Genomic DNA, 15291 nt, shown 5'->3' with positions numbered 1-15291 from the left:
CCACTGTATATTCTTGCCTCCTTCATCAAAAATAAGGTGACCATATGTGCGTGGGTTTATCTCTGGGCTTTCTATCCTGTTCCATTGATCTATATTTCTGTTTTTGTGCCAGAACCATACTGTCTTGATTACTGTAGCTTTGTAGTATAGTCTTATGCCAGGGAGCCTGATTCTTCCAGCTCTGGTTTTCTTTCTCAAAATTGCTTTGGCTATTCGAGGTCTTTTGTGTTTCCATACAAATTGTGAAATTTTTTGTTCTAGTTCTGTGAAAAATGCCCTTGGCAGTTTGATAGGGATTGCACTGAATCTGTGGATTGCTTTGGGTAGTACAGTCATTTTCACAACACTGAGTCTTCCAATCCAAGAACATGGCATATCTCTCCATCTGTTTGTATCATCTTTAATTTCTTTCATCAGTGTCTTATAGGTTTCTGCATACAGGTCTTTTGTTTCCTTAGGTAGGTTTATTCCTAGGTATTTTATTCTTTTTGTTGCAATGGTAAATGGGAGTGTTTCCTTAATTTCACTTTCAGATTTTTCATCACTAGTGTATAGGAATGCAAGAGATTTCTGTGCATTAATTTTGTATCCTGCTACTTTACCAAATTCATTGATTAGCTCTGGTAGTTTTCTGGTAGCATCTTTAGGATTCTCTATGTATAGTATCATGTCATCTGCCAACAGTGACAGCTTTACTTCTTTTCCGATTTGGATTCCTTTTCTTTCTTTTTCTTCTCTGATGGCTGTGGCTAAAACTTCCAAAACAATGTTGATTCATAGTGGTGAGAGTGGGAAACCTTGTCTTCTTCCTGATCTTAGTGGAAATGGTTTCAGTTTTTCACCACTGAGGGCGATGTTAGCTGTGGGTTTGTCATATATGGCCTTTATTATGTTGAGGTAAGTTCCCTCCATGCCTATTTTCTGGAGGGTTTTTATCATAAATGGGTATTTAATTTTGTCGAAAGCTTTCTGTGCATCTATTGAGATGGTCATATGGTTTTTCTCCTTCAATTTGTTAATATGGTGTATCACATTGATTGATTTGCGTATACTGAAGAATCCTTGCATTCCTGGGATAAACCCCACTTGATCATGGTGTATGATCCTTTTAATGTGCTGTTGGATTCTGCTTGCTAGTATTTTGTTGAGGAGTTTTGCATCTATGTTCATAGTGATATTGGCCTGTAGTTTTCTTTCTTTGTAACATCTTTGTCTGGTTTTGGTATCAGGGTGATGGTGGCTTCGTAGAATGAGTTTGGGAGTGTTCCTCCCTCTGATGTAGGGATTTTTGTGGTGGAAAAATGTGGTAACAAGCATGAGCTATAATGTTATAGTTGTACCTCTGGTAAGTCACTGCTATTTTTATGACCAGATGAACCAAACATAAGTCATAATGAATAATATACTCAATCAAACGAAATCAAGACCCAACTCAAGTGTCACCTCCTTGGTGAAGCCTCACTTATTTCCCAATGGCTCTCTTTTCTTTGCTTTCAAAACATTTGGCTGATCATGCTTTCTATCATGTCACATATTACATCTTATTTATTTATATGGCTATCTCATTCACCACAGCACAACATTCAAGAGGATAGGCACAGTCTTGTTCAACTCTGTACCACCAGTGTCTAGAACAACGCTTGGCATGGAGCAGGTCTCAGTGGATGTTTACTGGATTAGCTAAATAAGAAAATTCGTCTAGTTGCTCTTAATTCCTTTGACCTTTTTCTCTCTACAGCCCTAGATGAACCCAATCATTTTCATGTATGAACCCATCTATTTTATGCACCATGTAGCTAAACATTAAGATCTCAAACAATGAGATCTCAACATTGCTGAGCAATCTTATTCTTTCATTCTTAGATTATGATCTGGTCTCGTACTTTTAAGATAATGGAAGTCATTACAAAATCTAGAAACTACTTGTGTCCATAATCCATTTCTTTTTTTCCTGTTGCAACAGTAGTGTCTTTCCTCCTTTCAAATGTTAGATTCAAATGTTATATTCAAATGTTATATTCAAATGTTATACTGTAAGGCTTAGTCCTGGGATGTCTTTTTCACAGATGGCCTCACTTCACAGATGCAATCATTTCCCTGATTTTAAATACCATCTACAGTCATATTTTTATTTCTAACCTAGGCCTCTGGTCTATATTCCATACTAGGATATCCAACTGCCTATGGTATATCCACTTGGATGTTTCATTGGTATGACAAACTGAACATGACTAAAATTAACTCATAATCTTCTCCTTACCCCAAACCTACTTCTCCTGTGTCTCTCCTCCCACTGTTACCATTATGTTCTCATTATGACGTACAAGCCAAAAACCAGACACACACTTGTGATTTCCTTCACTTTTCATTAATTTGAATGCCTTCTACAATACATGCCAGACACTGTTTGAGGTAATGGGGCTATAGCAGTGACTAAAACAAAACTCCTGTGCTCATGGAGCATGAGTTGGGAGTAGAGGGAGGCAAACAGATAAACAAAAAACTCAAATATATATATATATACAGCATATATCAGGTGGTCATGGAATGGGAGAGGGCAGTTACCATCGTATACAGTGAGTGGGGAAGGATCTGACTGATTAATAGAGACCTAAAGGAAGTGAGAAAGAAAGGATATAAACATTTGGAGAAAGAACATTCCAAGTATAGGAAATTATAAGTTCAGAGACCCCAAGGCAGGAACATTCGTGCAATATGTGAGGGGGGCCACTGAGGATGGAGCAGAGTGAGCATGGAGGAAAGTGGTAGAAAATAAGACAGAAGCCAGATCATACACGGTCTTATATGCCTTATATTCTCTTTTAAGAACTCTAGCTTCTGTTGAGTGAAATAAGAAGGCATTTAGTGATATGGACAAAGGGTGACAGGTGCCTTAAGTTTAAAAACATCGCTCTGGCTGTTCTTGTGAGGACAGACCATAGGAGTTAAGGGTATAAGCAGAGAAATCAGCTAGAAGATAAATGCAATAAACCAGATGAGATGATAGCAGCCTGGAACCTTCAATGCCTTTTAATACATTACAATCCATATTCCCCCACATGATCTGGCTTTTGCCTATTTCTCTGAACTCATTTTATCCCACCCCCATTTAAATATTATCTCACAGGTTACTCATCTTTGGTTCCTCGAACTTGCCCACCTTAGGGCTCTGCACATGCTGTTGCTCCATCTGACTTCAACTCTCACCTGCCCAACTAACACCTATTTTTTGGTCATAGCTCAAAGGTTACTTCTGGGGAACATGGTATCCAATATAAATTAGGTGCTCTCCCAGCTCTTGTTATACTCAGAGCACTCTCCATGATTTTTTCTTTTCATGATGCTTAAAATATTCACAATTTATTTAACGTTTATCTCCCCTACTAGACTACGATCCATGGAAATAGTACTGGTTTTGTTCACCATGGTATAGTTATTGCCTATCAGAGTGAAAGGCACTTAGTGGGCCCTTGATGAATATTTGCTGAGTAAATGAATGGATGACTGCACAAGTATATTTATTATTTGAAAAAAATTATCTAGCTTGATCACCTATAATATTCTGCAGATAATGCTCTGAATAACATCAGGTTTTTGAAAACTCAACTTTGTCATCAAAGAAAGAGAAATATCCATCAGTGAAATTCAGAAGAATGAAAGCAATTCCAAAAGGAGTTCTTAAAATATTTCGAACACACCATCAAATGAGTAAGTGTGTAAATAACCTCCCAGGGAAACTGTTTGAATCATGCAAACAGTTATGGGAACACCTTATGGGAACATCTTGTATTATGGGGGCCATATATTTGGCATAAACATAAAAATAGTTTTAATGGTTGCACAACAATGTGAATATACTTAATACCACTGAAGTTAAAAATAGTTAAAATGGTAAATGTTATGTTATGTATATGTGACAATAAAATGAAACATTTTAAAAGCATTTCTTACAAACTGACTAGTATAATTATGAAAGATACATTATCTCAGGATATCTGAATAACAGCCCAGTTTTAACTCATTTATTAACTTGTCTTAGTGAATGACAAGTCACTTAAACTTTCCTTGCCTCAATTTCCTCATCAGTGAAATAAGGATAACAGATGTCCTAACCCAGGGGTCTCTGTGAAGAGGAAATTAAGAAAGTGACTATGATAGGAAAAACAACCTTTACTATGCAAAGAAGGATACTGTTACTATCAGATACTGCAAGTTCATTACTGGGCTATTAATATTTTAACATGAATTTATGAGAATTCGTAATTTATTTTCAATATTATTATTAATTAAGCAATGGTTTTCAGTAACCAACTCACTGACACTCTCCCAGTATAGTATAGTATAGTTTACAAATTACTGTAAAGAGGTGATTGGTAACACTTAGCAATTGGTTGCCATATATACACTACTAAAAAAAAAATACTGAACTAAGCATCCATTATTGGCAAAGTGAAAACACTAATGAAGTTCATCATTGGTAACATGCATTACCACAAACTATTTTTACTCACAAACTAATATAGAAAGATGATCTTAAGTGTGATATTGGAAGCAAAAAATCTAACAGACGAGGGTCTTTCAGTAATTAAAACAGCATAGCCGCAACTGACCAGAATTTAAATGTATACATTAGAACAAATAGGCAAAAGACAACAAACAAGGCTTTAAGAGAAATTTAGCATGTCTTTCTCCTTTGAAAGGCTCTATCAGTCCAATCTCTTATATTTTCTAGTGACACTATTCAATAATACCAATTTATAAAATTTAGAACATAACCCTGATATACTTAAGAATATTCCAATCATAAAGTGTTGAATGATATGCATAACTTTATTAAAGGAAGAAAATGTATTTTAGAAAAGATTTTGACATCAAGAAAATGAACTGTTTTTGATTTTTAGGTAACAGAAGTAAATCTGGAACTGCTTTTTCTTTTCTTTTCTTTTGTTAGAGGGGTCAAATTTGTAGTTACCATTATATATTAAAGATTAACATTTCTTATGTTTTCAATTACAGATATTTTGAGTAGTTATTAAAATCAATACAAGATACTTCAGTGTGATTATATTAAAAACTGCTGCCATAAATGTTAGCACTGCAAGTAATTCTACCTAGTGAATATAATGTAAAACAATTCTGTATTAAAATCAGATATAATTATTTACAACTCCTTGAAATAAGCCTTTCCCCTGTAACCTGTACTCTTGTCATTTCCTATTATAGAATTAGGGACTGACAAACCATTAGAAAGTTTTTATTAACAGAAATAGAAGCATTAATCCTAGAGAAATTTGTATATTAATTTGGAAGAATGTGAAGAACAGACAAGTAAGACTGTTGGTTAAGAAGGGCATATATTTTCATGACTAGAAATCATTTTAGCCAAGTTACACAGGTACAAGGCATTCTTTCAGAGATACCGTTTCTACTCCAGTTATGAAAACTAAATACTTACAGAACTTTGCTATATATACTCTTTCCACAAATAAGCTGCCTGAGAATTCAGTTTCTCTTTTCCCAGCCCCTTTTCTTTTTCTAAAGGGAAGGGATACTTCTCCCTTTCCCTGCAAACAAGGGAGAAGTAGAAACATTAGTATCTGTGATGGGAAAGTGAATGGTTCTAATACAAGTAAGGCTGTTTCCATTTCTTTACCTTTATCAAATTGGAAAGATCTGACTGAGTTGTCATTTGATAATTAAACATATTTTTGATGCTAGTTTGCCATGTAATTTTTGGCACATGGTATGGAAGAAACTCAAATAATTGAGTTTAATTGCTTGGATAGATAAAAATCTGCCCTAGGAATATTATTTGAACTTTTAATCAGCCACATTCTCAGTTTATCAGAAGTCATTTTCTTTAAAATCCTAAACTGTTTTTTAAAATTCTTATGTCTCAGGGGTTAGGTGTTTCTTTTTGTGATTGAAACTATGTTCATTTATTCAGCTGTAAGTTTGGTTAATTTGAATAAAATTACAAAGCTTCATGTTAAAGTGTGTTTCCAAGAATTTGTTCCAATAAATGCAAAATGAGTCTCCGGTAAGTGTAGAAAAGCATTACACTTAGTCACATTCAAAGCTATGAAGTACTAGAACACAGAAATAATAGCTTTAGTAATGACTTTTTTACTGTTTTACATTATAATGAGAATCTAGTTTCCTAAAAGAATATTATTTCTGTGTAGTATCACTCATTCTCTTTAATTAAGTCTTATAAAAAAACTTTCAATATTCTTCTGAATTTACAGAAAGATTTTTTCCCTAACCCAACAGATCACAGGAAGAAGCTGACCTTAAAAATGCCTGGAATTTCAACTCACTTTGCATTGTGTGACAGGGATAATGAACAGGTCCTTGATTACTATCAGTTTTTTCAGTGAATTCCTAGAGTCTATTTAAGGAGACCTATTACTTCCAAGTAAGAGTTTGAAAACAACTATCTCATGCCATGCAGCTTTCCAGTGAAAAGGACCATATATCACTCCCCTGCTTCAAATCCATCTGAAGAGTTGCTTCTTTCAGGAGGCCAATCATGAGCCTCCTAGGCCTTGACAATGAAAAAGACAAGGGTTGGAGTGCTCCTGAAATCTACTCAACTAATGCTAATTAAAATTACCTCCAATAATGCAAATTTCAAAAACTAGACATTCTCTCAATGGAATAATACATTTAGGGCCCTAGAAAACTACTTTGTTAACTTATTTGTACCACTGGGACACGGTGGTATATGCCTGTAATCGTAACTACTCAGGAGGCTGAGGCCAGAGATAACCTGAACTCAAGAATCTTCAATTTCCTGCAGATTGCTTATTCATGAACAGTTCTATGTTGTTATATCCCTTGCCTATCAGTATGCCTAGGAGAGCTAAATTAACACAGCTCAGAAATGGATAATACTGATTTATAATGATAAATACCATCATTGTAATACTACTAAGCCAAAAAAAATTAGAAGTACATTCAAGTCTTTCTTCATTCACTAGGTCCTGACAAAGTGGAATAAGACTTGTAGGAAAGGAGAACAAATAAATATAGGAACTATGGATGGTAGAATTTTCCCGAAGTCATTCTGCTTGACTCCTTCAATTTAAAAAGATAAAATAATATCACAATCTAATACCTATTCGTTTACAATGTGCCAGTCACTATCCTAAGAGCTTTATATTCATCAACTCACTTAATCCCCACAAAACTCCTAAGATATGGGTACTATTATTTTCCTCACCTGAGGAGAAAAATGAGTTATAGAAACAACTTATACAGGGCAGCACAGGTGATCAGTATCAATCCAGATAGTGTAACTCCATAGTCTGTGCTTCTAACTTTTATTGCTAATTTTTAATGTGTTGTTGTCTTTTCTCTAGCCAGAATATGGTTTTTAAACTGTTCCTCAGAGCCCTGGGATCCCATGAGAATGCTTCTGGGGCCACTAAGTAGAAGAAAGCAGATGCGACTCCGGGCACTTCACCCAACCAAAGCAACTTCACTACATCTGTTTAAATATTGAGGATACAATTAAACTTTTCAAAGTAATAATTAAAAAAAAATTTTCATGCTAAAAGTAAAACGTGAAAAATCACAATATCAAGACTATACTCTTCATAAGTCAGGATCTATGTCTAAAAGTATCTCACATGTTTGCCATTCAGTAAATATTAACTTGATAAATTGAAACTGTATGGTAGTACTGTGCTCATCAGAAAAATTTAATACTCAGTTGTACCATTAAATCAGAGAAAATCTTGAATATCAATATAATTGAATAATAACAATAATGATATTAAATCACACTCAGATTGGTGCTTCTTAAGTTTTTAATCACAAGCTATCAAACAATTTCATCATCTTAAGGCTACTGATGGGTTAAGCATAACCCATTCTCACAAAGAAGAAATAGGTATGTTTTCATATCCATATTGTTAACAATATATCAATAATTACACTGCCTGATGTACTAAAGACCACTCATATTTTTAGAATTATTGAATTAATAAAAGGAATTATATTAAAATACAAATTATCAGATTTTTTTAAATAATATTTTCTGAAGTTCATGAATTATCTTCAGTTTCACAGAAGTCACAGAAGTCACTTGAAAAAACAGCATGACTGAGGAAACAGTATCTAAAAACATTATTTTAAAAAATCTACTCTATTAACTATCTTTTACCCTTTTCATCTGTGGACCTAAGAACTTACATGGTGTTCATGAAACAGAATAACATAGGCTACTGCCACCATTTTATATTCCCTCCTATGGTGAATTTTCAACTTGAGAGCTGACATCTAAAGCAATTAAAAATCACAGATGCTTTCAGAAAATAAAACTGAAGTACTAGCTTTTCTAATTCTGGATTTGGATTAAAAGTCAAAAGCAGCAAAAATTGAAACTAATTTTTTCTCTTCTCCAACTTGATTGGAGAGTTTTATTTTAGAAAAAGTACAGTTTCCAACAAGATACAGACATAAAATAATATCCACTGCTTAAAATATTTTGCTAAAATTTTCATGAAAGTTTTTTCTTACTTTATGATATTATCAGAAAATTACAAACTATCACCCTAACAAACCTCACCCTCATGGCTATATCTCAGTTGAAATGAAACATGTAAAGATGAAATATATTAAGAGAGAAGGTCAGCATTAGACATACCTATTGTAATAAAATTGCTTTGAACAGAAGCAAAAACTAATAAATGAAGTTTCTTACACCTTAAACATACACAAAAAAGTTCAACAAATGCCAAATCTAGCTCAACATAGCTGATTAGAAGATTTCATTTTAATACTTGTTTTTGAGAAATTGAGTTAATCATAAGGAGACAACACTAAATAGACTATAACAAAGGCACAGGAAACGAGAATGTAATATTGCCCTAGAAGGAATTTAGTTTGAATGTAAGCTAGAGACTACCATGAATGATTAGCAAGAACACTAACTCTTGTTCTAATAGACTCAAATTTTTTATGCTTATGCTATTAAAACTTTTTGAAAATCCTAGTCTTAATCCTTATGAAAAAGCACCAAGACTGGTTTTCCATACTACAATGTTAAAAAAAAAAACAAAACCCAAAAAGACCTCAAGAATATCAAGCCTCCAGAACCAAAGTAATTTTGGTAGTGCAAGGATAAGCAGTTGTATAACAATTAATATGATTGGTGATATGAGAAAGGGTTTTCTGATACTGATGTAACCACCGATTATATAAAACATTTTTCAGAGGTGGTGCTGAAGATGATTTTTCAGTGATTAGGCAGGGTAGTCCAACAGATATACAAACAAAATTACAATATGTCTGCCCTGTTCCTACTCTGAAAGCTCAGCACCCATGCACTTCACTTTGTTATCTAAATAACTGCCAGGATAACAGTATGTTTTGGCTTGCTCTTCTCAGATGAGTTCCCTTTCTCCTCTTCCGGAAAATAAAGATAAAATATTTTAAAATTTAATTGTCTAACTAGTGCTAGGATCCTAGAAAAAAATTTTGGATAAAGTAATTCACATTAAAGTATAAGCAATATTACTCATCAAAGGAAGTTTATAAAGGAATAGTTTATTAACCTATACAGTATCTGCTTCAGCAGATAGGCTATTTCCTGAGTGGCTCAACTCTAAACCAAGATATCAGGAATTAATCAATTATACATCCCAATGCATGCCTAAGAAAAGTTGCCAACTCCTGGTCAAGAGTTATGACAGTTAAATTTCTAGTTTTTCAAGAATGCTATAAAGACAATGGTTCATTTAGGAAACAACTGGATTAATGACTATGTACAAAGGATTTATTTTGAATTTTGGATGATAAAGAGTCCTATACTTTTCTCAGATAGTCAAGATTTGCAATAATGTCCTTATCAATCCATATCTGTATTTAATTTATATCTTTGGAAGGTGCCTCCTGGGCACAGGAGATTCAGTATTAAAATATAGAGAACAGAATACTGCAGATTTAAAAATAGAAATTCAGAATTGCACACACACACAAAATAAAAGGAAAGAAAGAAAAAAAAGACTTCCAAAAGAAGGTTAAAATTCAAATATCAAAATAGTATACCATTATTTTGGGCTTTTTGAAATACAGAATTTTATTTGTAAAAGGGGAATAAAATAACCAGCTCTAATTTTATGCACAGTAACAGTGATATTAAAGTATACATGGATCTTGTTACTTCACAATCAATCAAAGACATAAATATTTCACAAGTAAAACTGGAAGAAGGTACAGACAGAGCAGGAAGAAAAGGGAAGCTCTATGGAGAGACAAAGGGAAAAAAAGGGCAGTGATCTGTTATATCCCCAAATTGAAAGAGTATTAAGGGAAAGTGATTTGTTAAAAATATGTATACAAAAGGTTCATAAAATTTTCTAATTTTTACAAATCTTAATTTCACATTAAGGTAAAAAAAAGATTTAAAATTAATTTTATTTAGAGTTAGAACACTGGTGACCATAAAATAATCATTCTCTGAAACTCCCACCAATGTCTAAAGAAAGCAAGAGACTTCATATAAAGGAGAGATCTCACTAGCTTTATTTTCTTCTCAGAGAGCCTAGGTTTTCTGTTTGGAATTATATTTTTTGTATGAACTTATATTTAATCTTCTACTATATGATAATCAATCACATGCCACCTAACCGAGAATCATGATAAGATATTCTTAGAATGAATGATTCAAATGTGTATGCTTAAATCTTCCATGAAAACACAAACTCTCCAAACACATATAATACTCATATTCTGACAAGTAAAACCCAACTCTATTCCTCTTGTATTATTGATTACCATAAAACATATGAGTTTCACTTTGTTTGGAAAGACCTACCTGAATAGCTGAGTTCATGAAACACGTATTTCCCAAGTTACTTAGGCCACAGAGGCCGGGCTGTTCATTGTTTCTTCCAGGTTCTGAATAATCATAGTTCTTATAAGCAGTATATGATGGGAGACAATAATTTGAGTTTTTCACACTGGAAGAAAACAAAAAATCTTTTTCATAATTCAGCCAATTATCATCATATAGTTATAATGAACAGAGTACTTTAAACCTATTTGAGATACGTGGTCAGTCATTAATTTTTTTATAAAGCACTTAACTCAGGTACTTTTAACATGAACCTAAATCAAAATAACCCCCTTAATTAATATACTCCTCATTCAATCAAGAAAATCATGGCATCATATACCACACCAACCAATACAAACCACATTATGTCTTTCTACCCTTGATTAACTGGAGCAGCTTCACAGCTTGCTCCATTCTTCATTGCTCCATCAAATGTAAAACATTCAGATTTTAAACACCACCCGCAGCAATAAATCATCTCACTGATGTCCCTTTTACATCCTGCTACTGTAATAGAGTGAGAACAGTAGAAGCAGGAAGAGTTGTGCTTTAGTTACAGGTGAGAGCAGAGATTTCCAGGGCCTTTGTGACATCACTGTTCTGATGCATTGAAGATTCTATTTATAGTATTCTACGCTAGACCAGCAAAATCTGGTATTCAAATGCAGAAAACAGCCTGGGGTGATCAGCAATGCAAAAATGAAATGATTCGAAGCGAGTACACACTTCAGTATTATTATTATTATGGAAAGAAACTTCTAGTTTGTCAGATGAATGCAGTTTATTTAACTAGGTAAATACAACCTCAGGATAATTTGTACTACGAGTATAATAAATACTAATCTTAAAAAAAACCCTACATAATATTCAACCTTAGAGAATCAGGGTAATTTTACAAAGAACTAAGAGAAGTCAATAAGTTAGATCCCTCTTTCTTTTTACATGTAACTAAAAAAAATTTTGTGGAAAAGGATAGATTCTTCCTTATTTTTTTTTTCTTCCTTATTTTTTAATAGGTTATCTTATAAGATATTTATGATGGATGCTTTGGATATAATTCAAAAGCATACTTTCAATCATTATTTTTTTTATTCACTAGAACAAACCTGAACAAGAATCAAGGTTATTTGCTAAAAGCAAATAATGATGTAAATAAATGAATACAGTGTTACAAATAAACATGGTAAATCAGTAACTCTGACAATCTCAATTGGCTATAATTTATCCCTGGTATTATTTTTTTTAAGTTTTTACTTATAATTTCAAATACTTCCTATTGTAGTTTCTATACTCTCACTTTATAACAGTTAAAATGAACTGTACTACTGCTTGTTCTAACAAAGCCTTTAGTAAACATACACACCCTAACAAACCAACAGGTAAAACACACGAAACCATATCAACCAAAATTTACGCACACAATGCTATCCCACTAATATTTTTGTATTTTTAAGAAAACACCCCCCTTCATCACAAATAAAAGATCAACTCTCAGACTGAAAAACCAAGCTATCGCAAAGTTAAACAAAAAGAGCAGGCTCCAAAGAAGTGCAACCTTGAGCAATTCATAGACTTGTAGCTATTTACTTGTTTTAAACTTAAAGAAAAAAAAAAAAGGGTTCAAGCATCTTTTGGATTTTGCAGATCACTAGCCTTATAACTCATATTTTATTTTAGATTAGCAGTAACAAAGTTCAAGGCACCTATCAGCAATTCCATATATAGTCACTCAGTGACTGGATTCTTGAATCTAACTTTAAGGACATGTAACAAGAAACTGAATCCTGGTTTTCCTTTTACCCCTTTAAGAAGTGCTTAGGGGGCTTCCCTGGTGGCGCAGTGGTTGAGAGTCTGCCTGCCAATGCAGGGACACGGGTTAGAGCCCTGGTCTGGGAGGATCCCACATGCCGCGGAGCAACTGGGCCCGTGAGCCACAACTACTGAGCCTGCGCGTCTGGAGCCTGTGCTCCGCAACAAGAGAGGCCACGATAGAGAGAGGCCCGCGCATCGCGATGAAGAGTGGCCCCCGCTTGCCGCAACTAGAGAAAGCCCTCACACAGAAACGAAGACCCAACACAGCCAAAAATAAATAAATAATAATTTAAAAAAAAAAGTTAAAAAAAAAGAAGTGCTTAAAATCAAGGTCTGCTATATATTACAAAAATGCAAGGCCTACACATTTTCAACATGTTAAAAAAACCCCATATGTATCAGCTGTAAAATTATAATAAAACTTAAGTCAGAGTACAGAGGGAAAGTATGCCCAAATATATGCTCATGCATACACCCACACCCACACCAACACCCATGCAAGTGATCCAAATCCTTAAAGGACATCTACATTTTAGTTTAAGTGACAGGATAAGTATAAACCTTGGCCAAAGAGTAAGATGGCAGTCTACATGCTCAAAGATAATAAAGAAAACTAACAAATTAAAAATATTTTAATACTATCTTCATTGGTCACTTATAATCCACATCTTATGTGTTCTTTAAATCAAATAAAGTCTGTCGTGGAAAATATCAAAACCAACGGCTCTTTAAACACTTCGACAAAGTACATGTAAACCTAAACCCAAAAGACAACCTCTGTATCTTTCATGACTACTGCTGCTATTTTTTCTTCTAAAGGTTGTAAGCTAGTCCTTATCCCATAAGGTTATGTTACTTTGCAAAAACAAATAAATTTGCCAGTAATCTTAATGGGAATTTTAATGCTATGCTAGATTAATTCATTTTAAATGAATATACGTTTAAAAATATAACATTTTATAGCAAAATCGAGCCCTTATCTTTCTATAAATATTTGAAACTGACTTTTTAAAATTTAATTTTATGTATTTTTATACAGCACGTTATTAGTTATCTATTTTATACATATTACTGTATATATGTCAATCCCAATCTCCCAATTCATTCCACCCTCCTCTCCACTTTCCCCCCTTGTTGTCCATACATTTGTTCTCTACTTCTGTGTCTCTATTTCTGCCTTGCAAACTGGTTCACCTGTACCCTTTTTCTAGATTCCACACATATACGTTAATATACGATACTTGTTTTTTTCTTTCTGACTTACTTCGCTCTGTATGACAGTCTCTAGGTCCATCCACATCTCTACAAATGACCCAATTTCGTTCCTTTTTATGACTGAGTAATACTCCATTGTATAGATGTACCACATCTTCTTTATCCACTCATCTGTTGATGGGCATTTAGGTTGCTTTCATGACCTGGCTATTGTAAATAGTGCTGCAATGAACATTGGGGTGCACGTGTCTTTTTGAATTATGGTTTTCTCAGGGTATATGGCCAGTAGTGGGATTGCTGGGTCATATGGTAATTCTATTTTTAGTTTTTTAAGGAACCTCCATACTGTTCTCCATAGTGGCTGTATCAATTTACATTCCCAACAGTGCAAGAGGGTTCCCTTTTCCCCACACCCTCTCCAGCACTTACTGTTTGTAGATTTTCTGATGATGACCATTCTAACTGGTGTGAGGTGATACCTCATTGTAGTTTTGATTTGCATTTCTCTAATAATTAGTGATGTTGAGCAGCTTTTCATGTGCCTCTTGGCCATGTGAATGCCTTCTTTGGAGAGATGTCTATTTAGGTCTTCTGCCCATTTTTTTGATTGGGTTGTTTGTTTTTTGATATTGAGCTGCATGAACTGTTGTATATTTTGGAGCTTAATCCGTTGTTCTTTGATTTGCTTGCAAATATTTTCTCCCATCCTGAGGGTTGTCTTTTCATCTTGCTTATAGTTCCCTTTGCTGTGCAAAAAGCTTTTAAGTTTCATTAGGTCCCATTTGTTTATTTTTGCTTTTATTTCCATTACTCTAGGAGGTGGGTCAAAAAAGATCTTGCTGTGATTTATGTCAAAGAGTGTTCCTCCTATGTTTTCCTCTAAGAGTTTTATAGTGTCTGAGCTCACATTTAGGTCTTTAATCCATTTTGAGTTTATTTTTGTGTATGGTATTAGGGAGGTTCTAATTTCATTCTTTTACATGTAGCTGTCCAGTTTTCCCAGCACCACTTATTGAAGAGGCTGTCTTTTCTCCATTGTATATTCTTGCCTCCTTTATCAAAGATAAGGTGACCATATGTGCATGGGTTTATCTCTGGGCTTTCTATCCTGTTCCACTGATAAATATTTCTGTTTCTGTGCCAGTACCATATTGTCTTGATTATTGTAGATTTGTAGTATAGTCTGAAGTCAGGAACTCTGATTCCTCCAGCTCTGTTTTTTTCCCTCTGGACTGCTTTGGCTATTCAAGGTCTTTTGTGTCTCCATACAAATTTTAAGATCTTTTGTTCTAGTTCTGTAAAAAATGCCATTGGTAGTTTGATAGGGATTGCAATGAATCTGTAGATTGCTGTGGGTAGTATAGTGATTTTCACAACACTGAGTCTTCTAAGCCAAGAACATGGTATATCTCTCCATA

The 15291-nt window shown here is 34.0% G+C and overlaps 1 protein-coding gene across 3 annotated transcripts in view; it reads right to left on the bottom strand.

The window, feature by feature from the left end:
- Nucleotides 1-15291, bottom strand: part of USP15 (ubiquitin specific peptidase 15) — a 126609-nt gene that overhangs the window by 36813 nt on the left and 74505 nt on the right. For all 3 annotated transcript variants that reach the window (XM_082849993.1, XM_082849994.1, XM_082849996.1), the window contains one exon: nt 10826-10970. In XM_082849993.1, the coding sequence (XP_082706119.1) occupies nt 10826-10970 (145 nt within the window). The remainder of the gene's footprint in view (nt 1-10825; nt 10971-15291) is intronic.

The sequence above is a fragment of the Leucopleurus acutus genome (assembly GCF_964270905.1).
Source record: "Leucopleurus acutus genome assembly, chromosome: 11".
Lineage (NCBI taxonomy): Eukaryota > Metazoa > Chordata > Mammalia > Artiodactyla > Delphinidae > Leucopleurus > Leucopleurus acutus.
The sequence above is the reverse complement of the archived record's forward strand: the minus strand, read 5'-3'. Positions and strand labels throughout refer to the sequence as shown.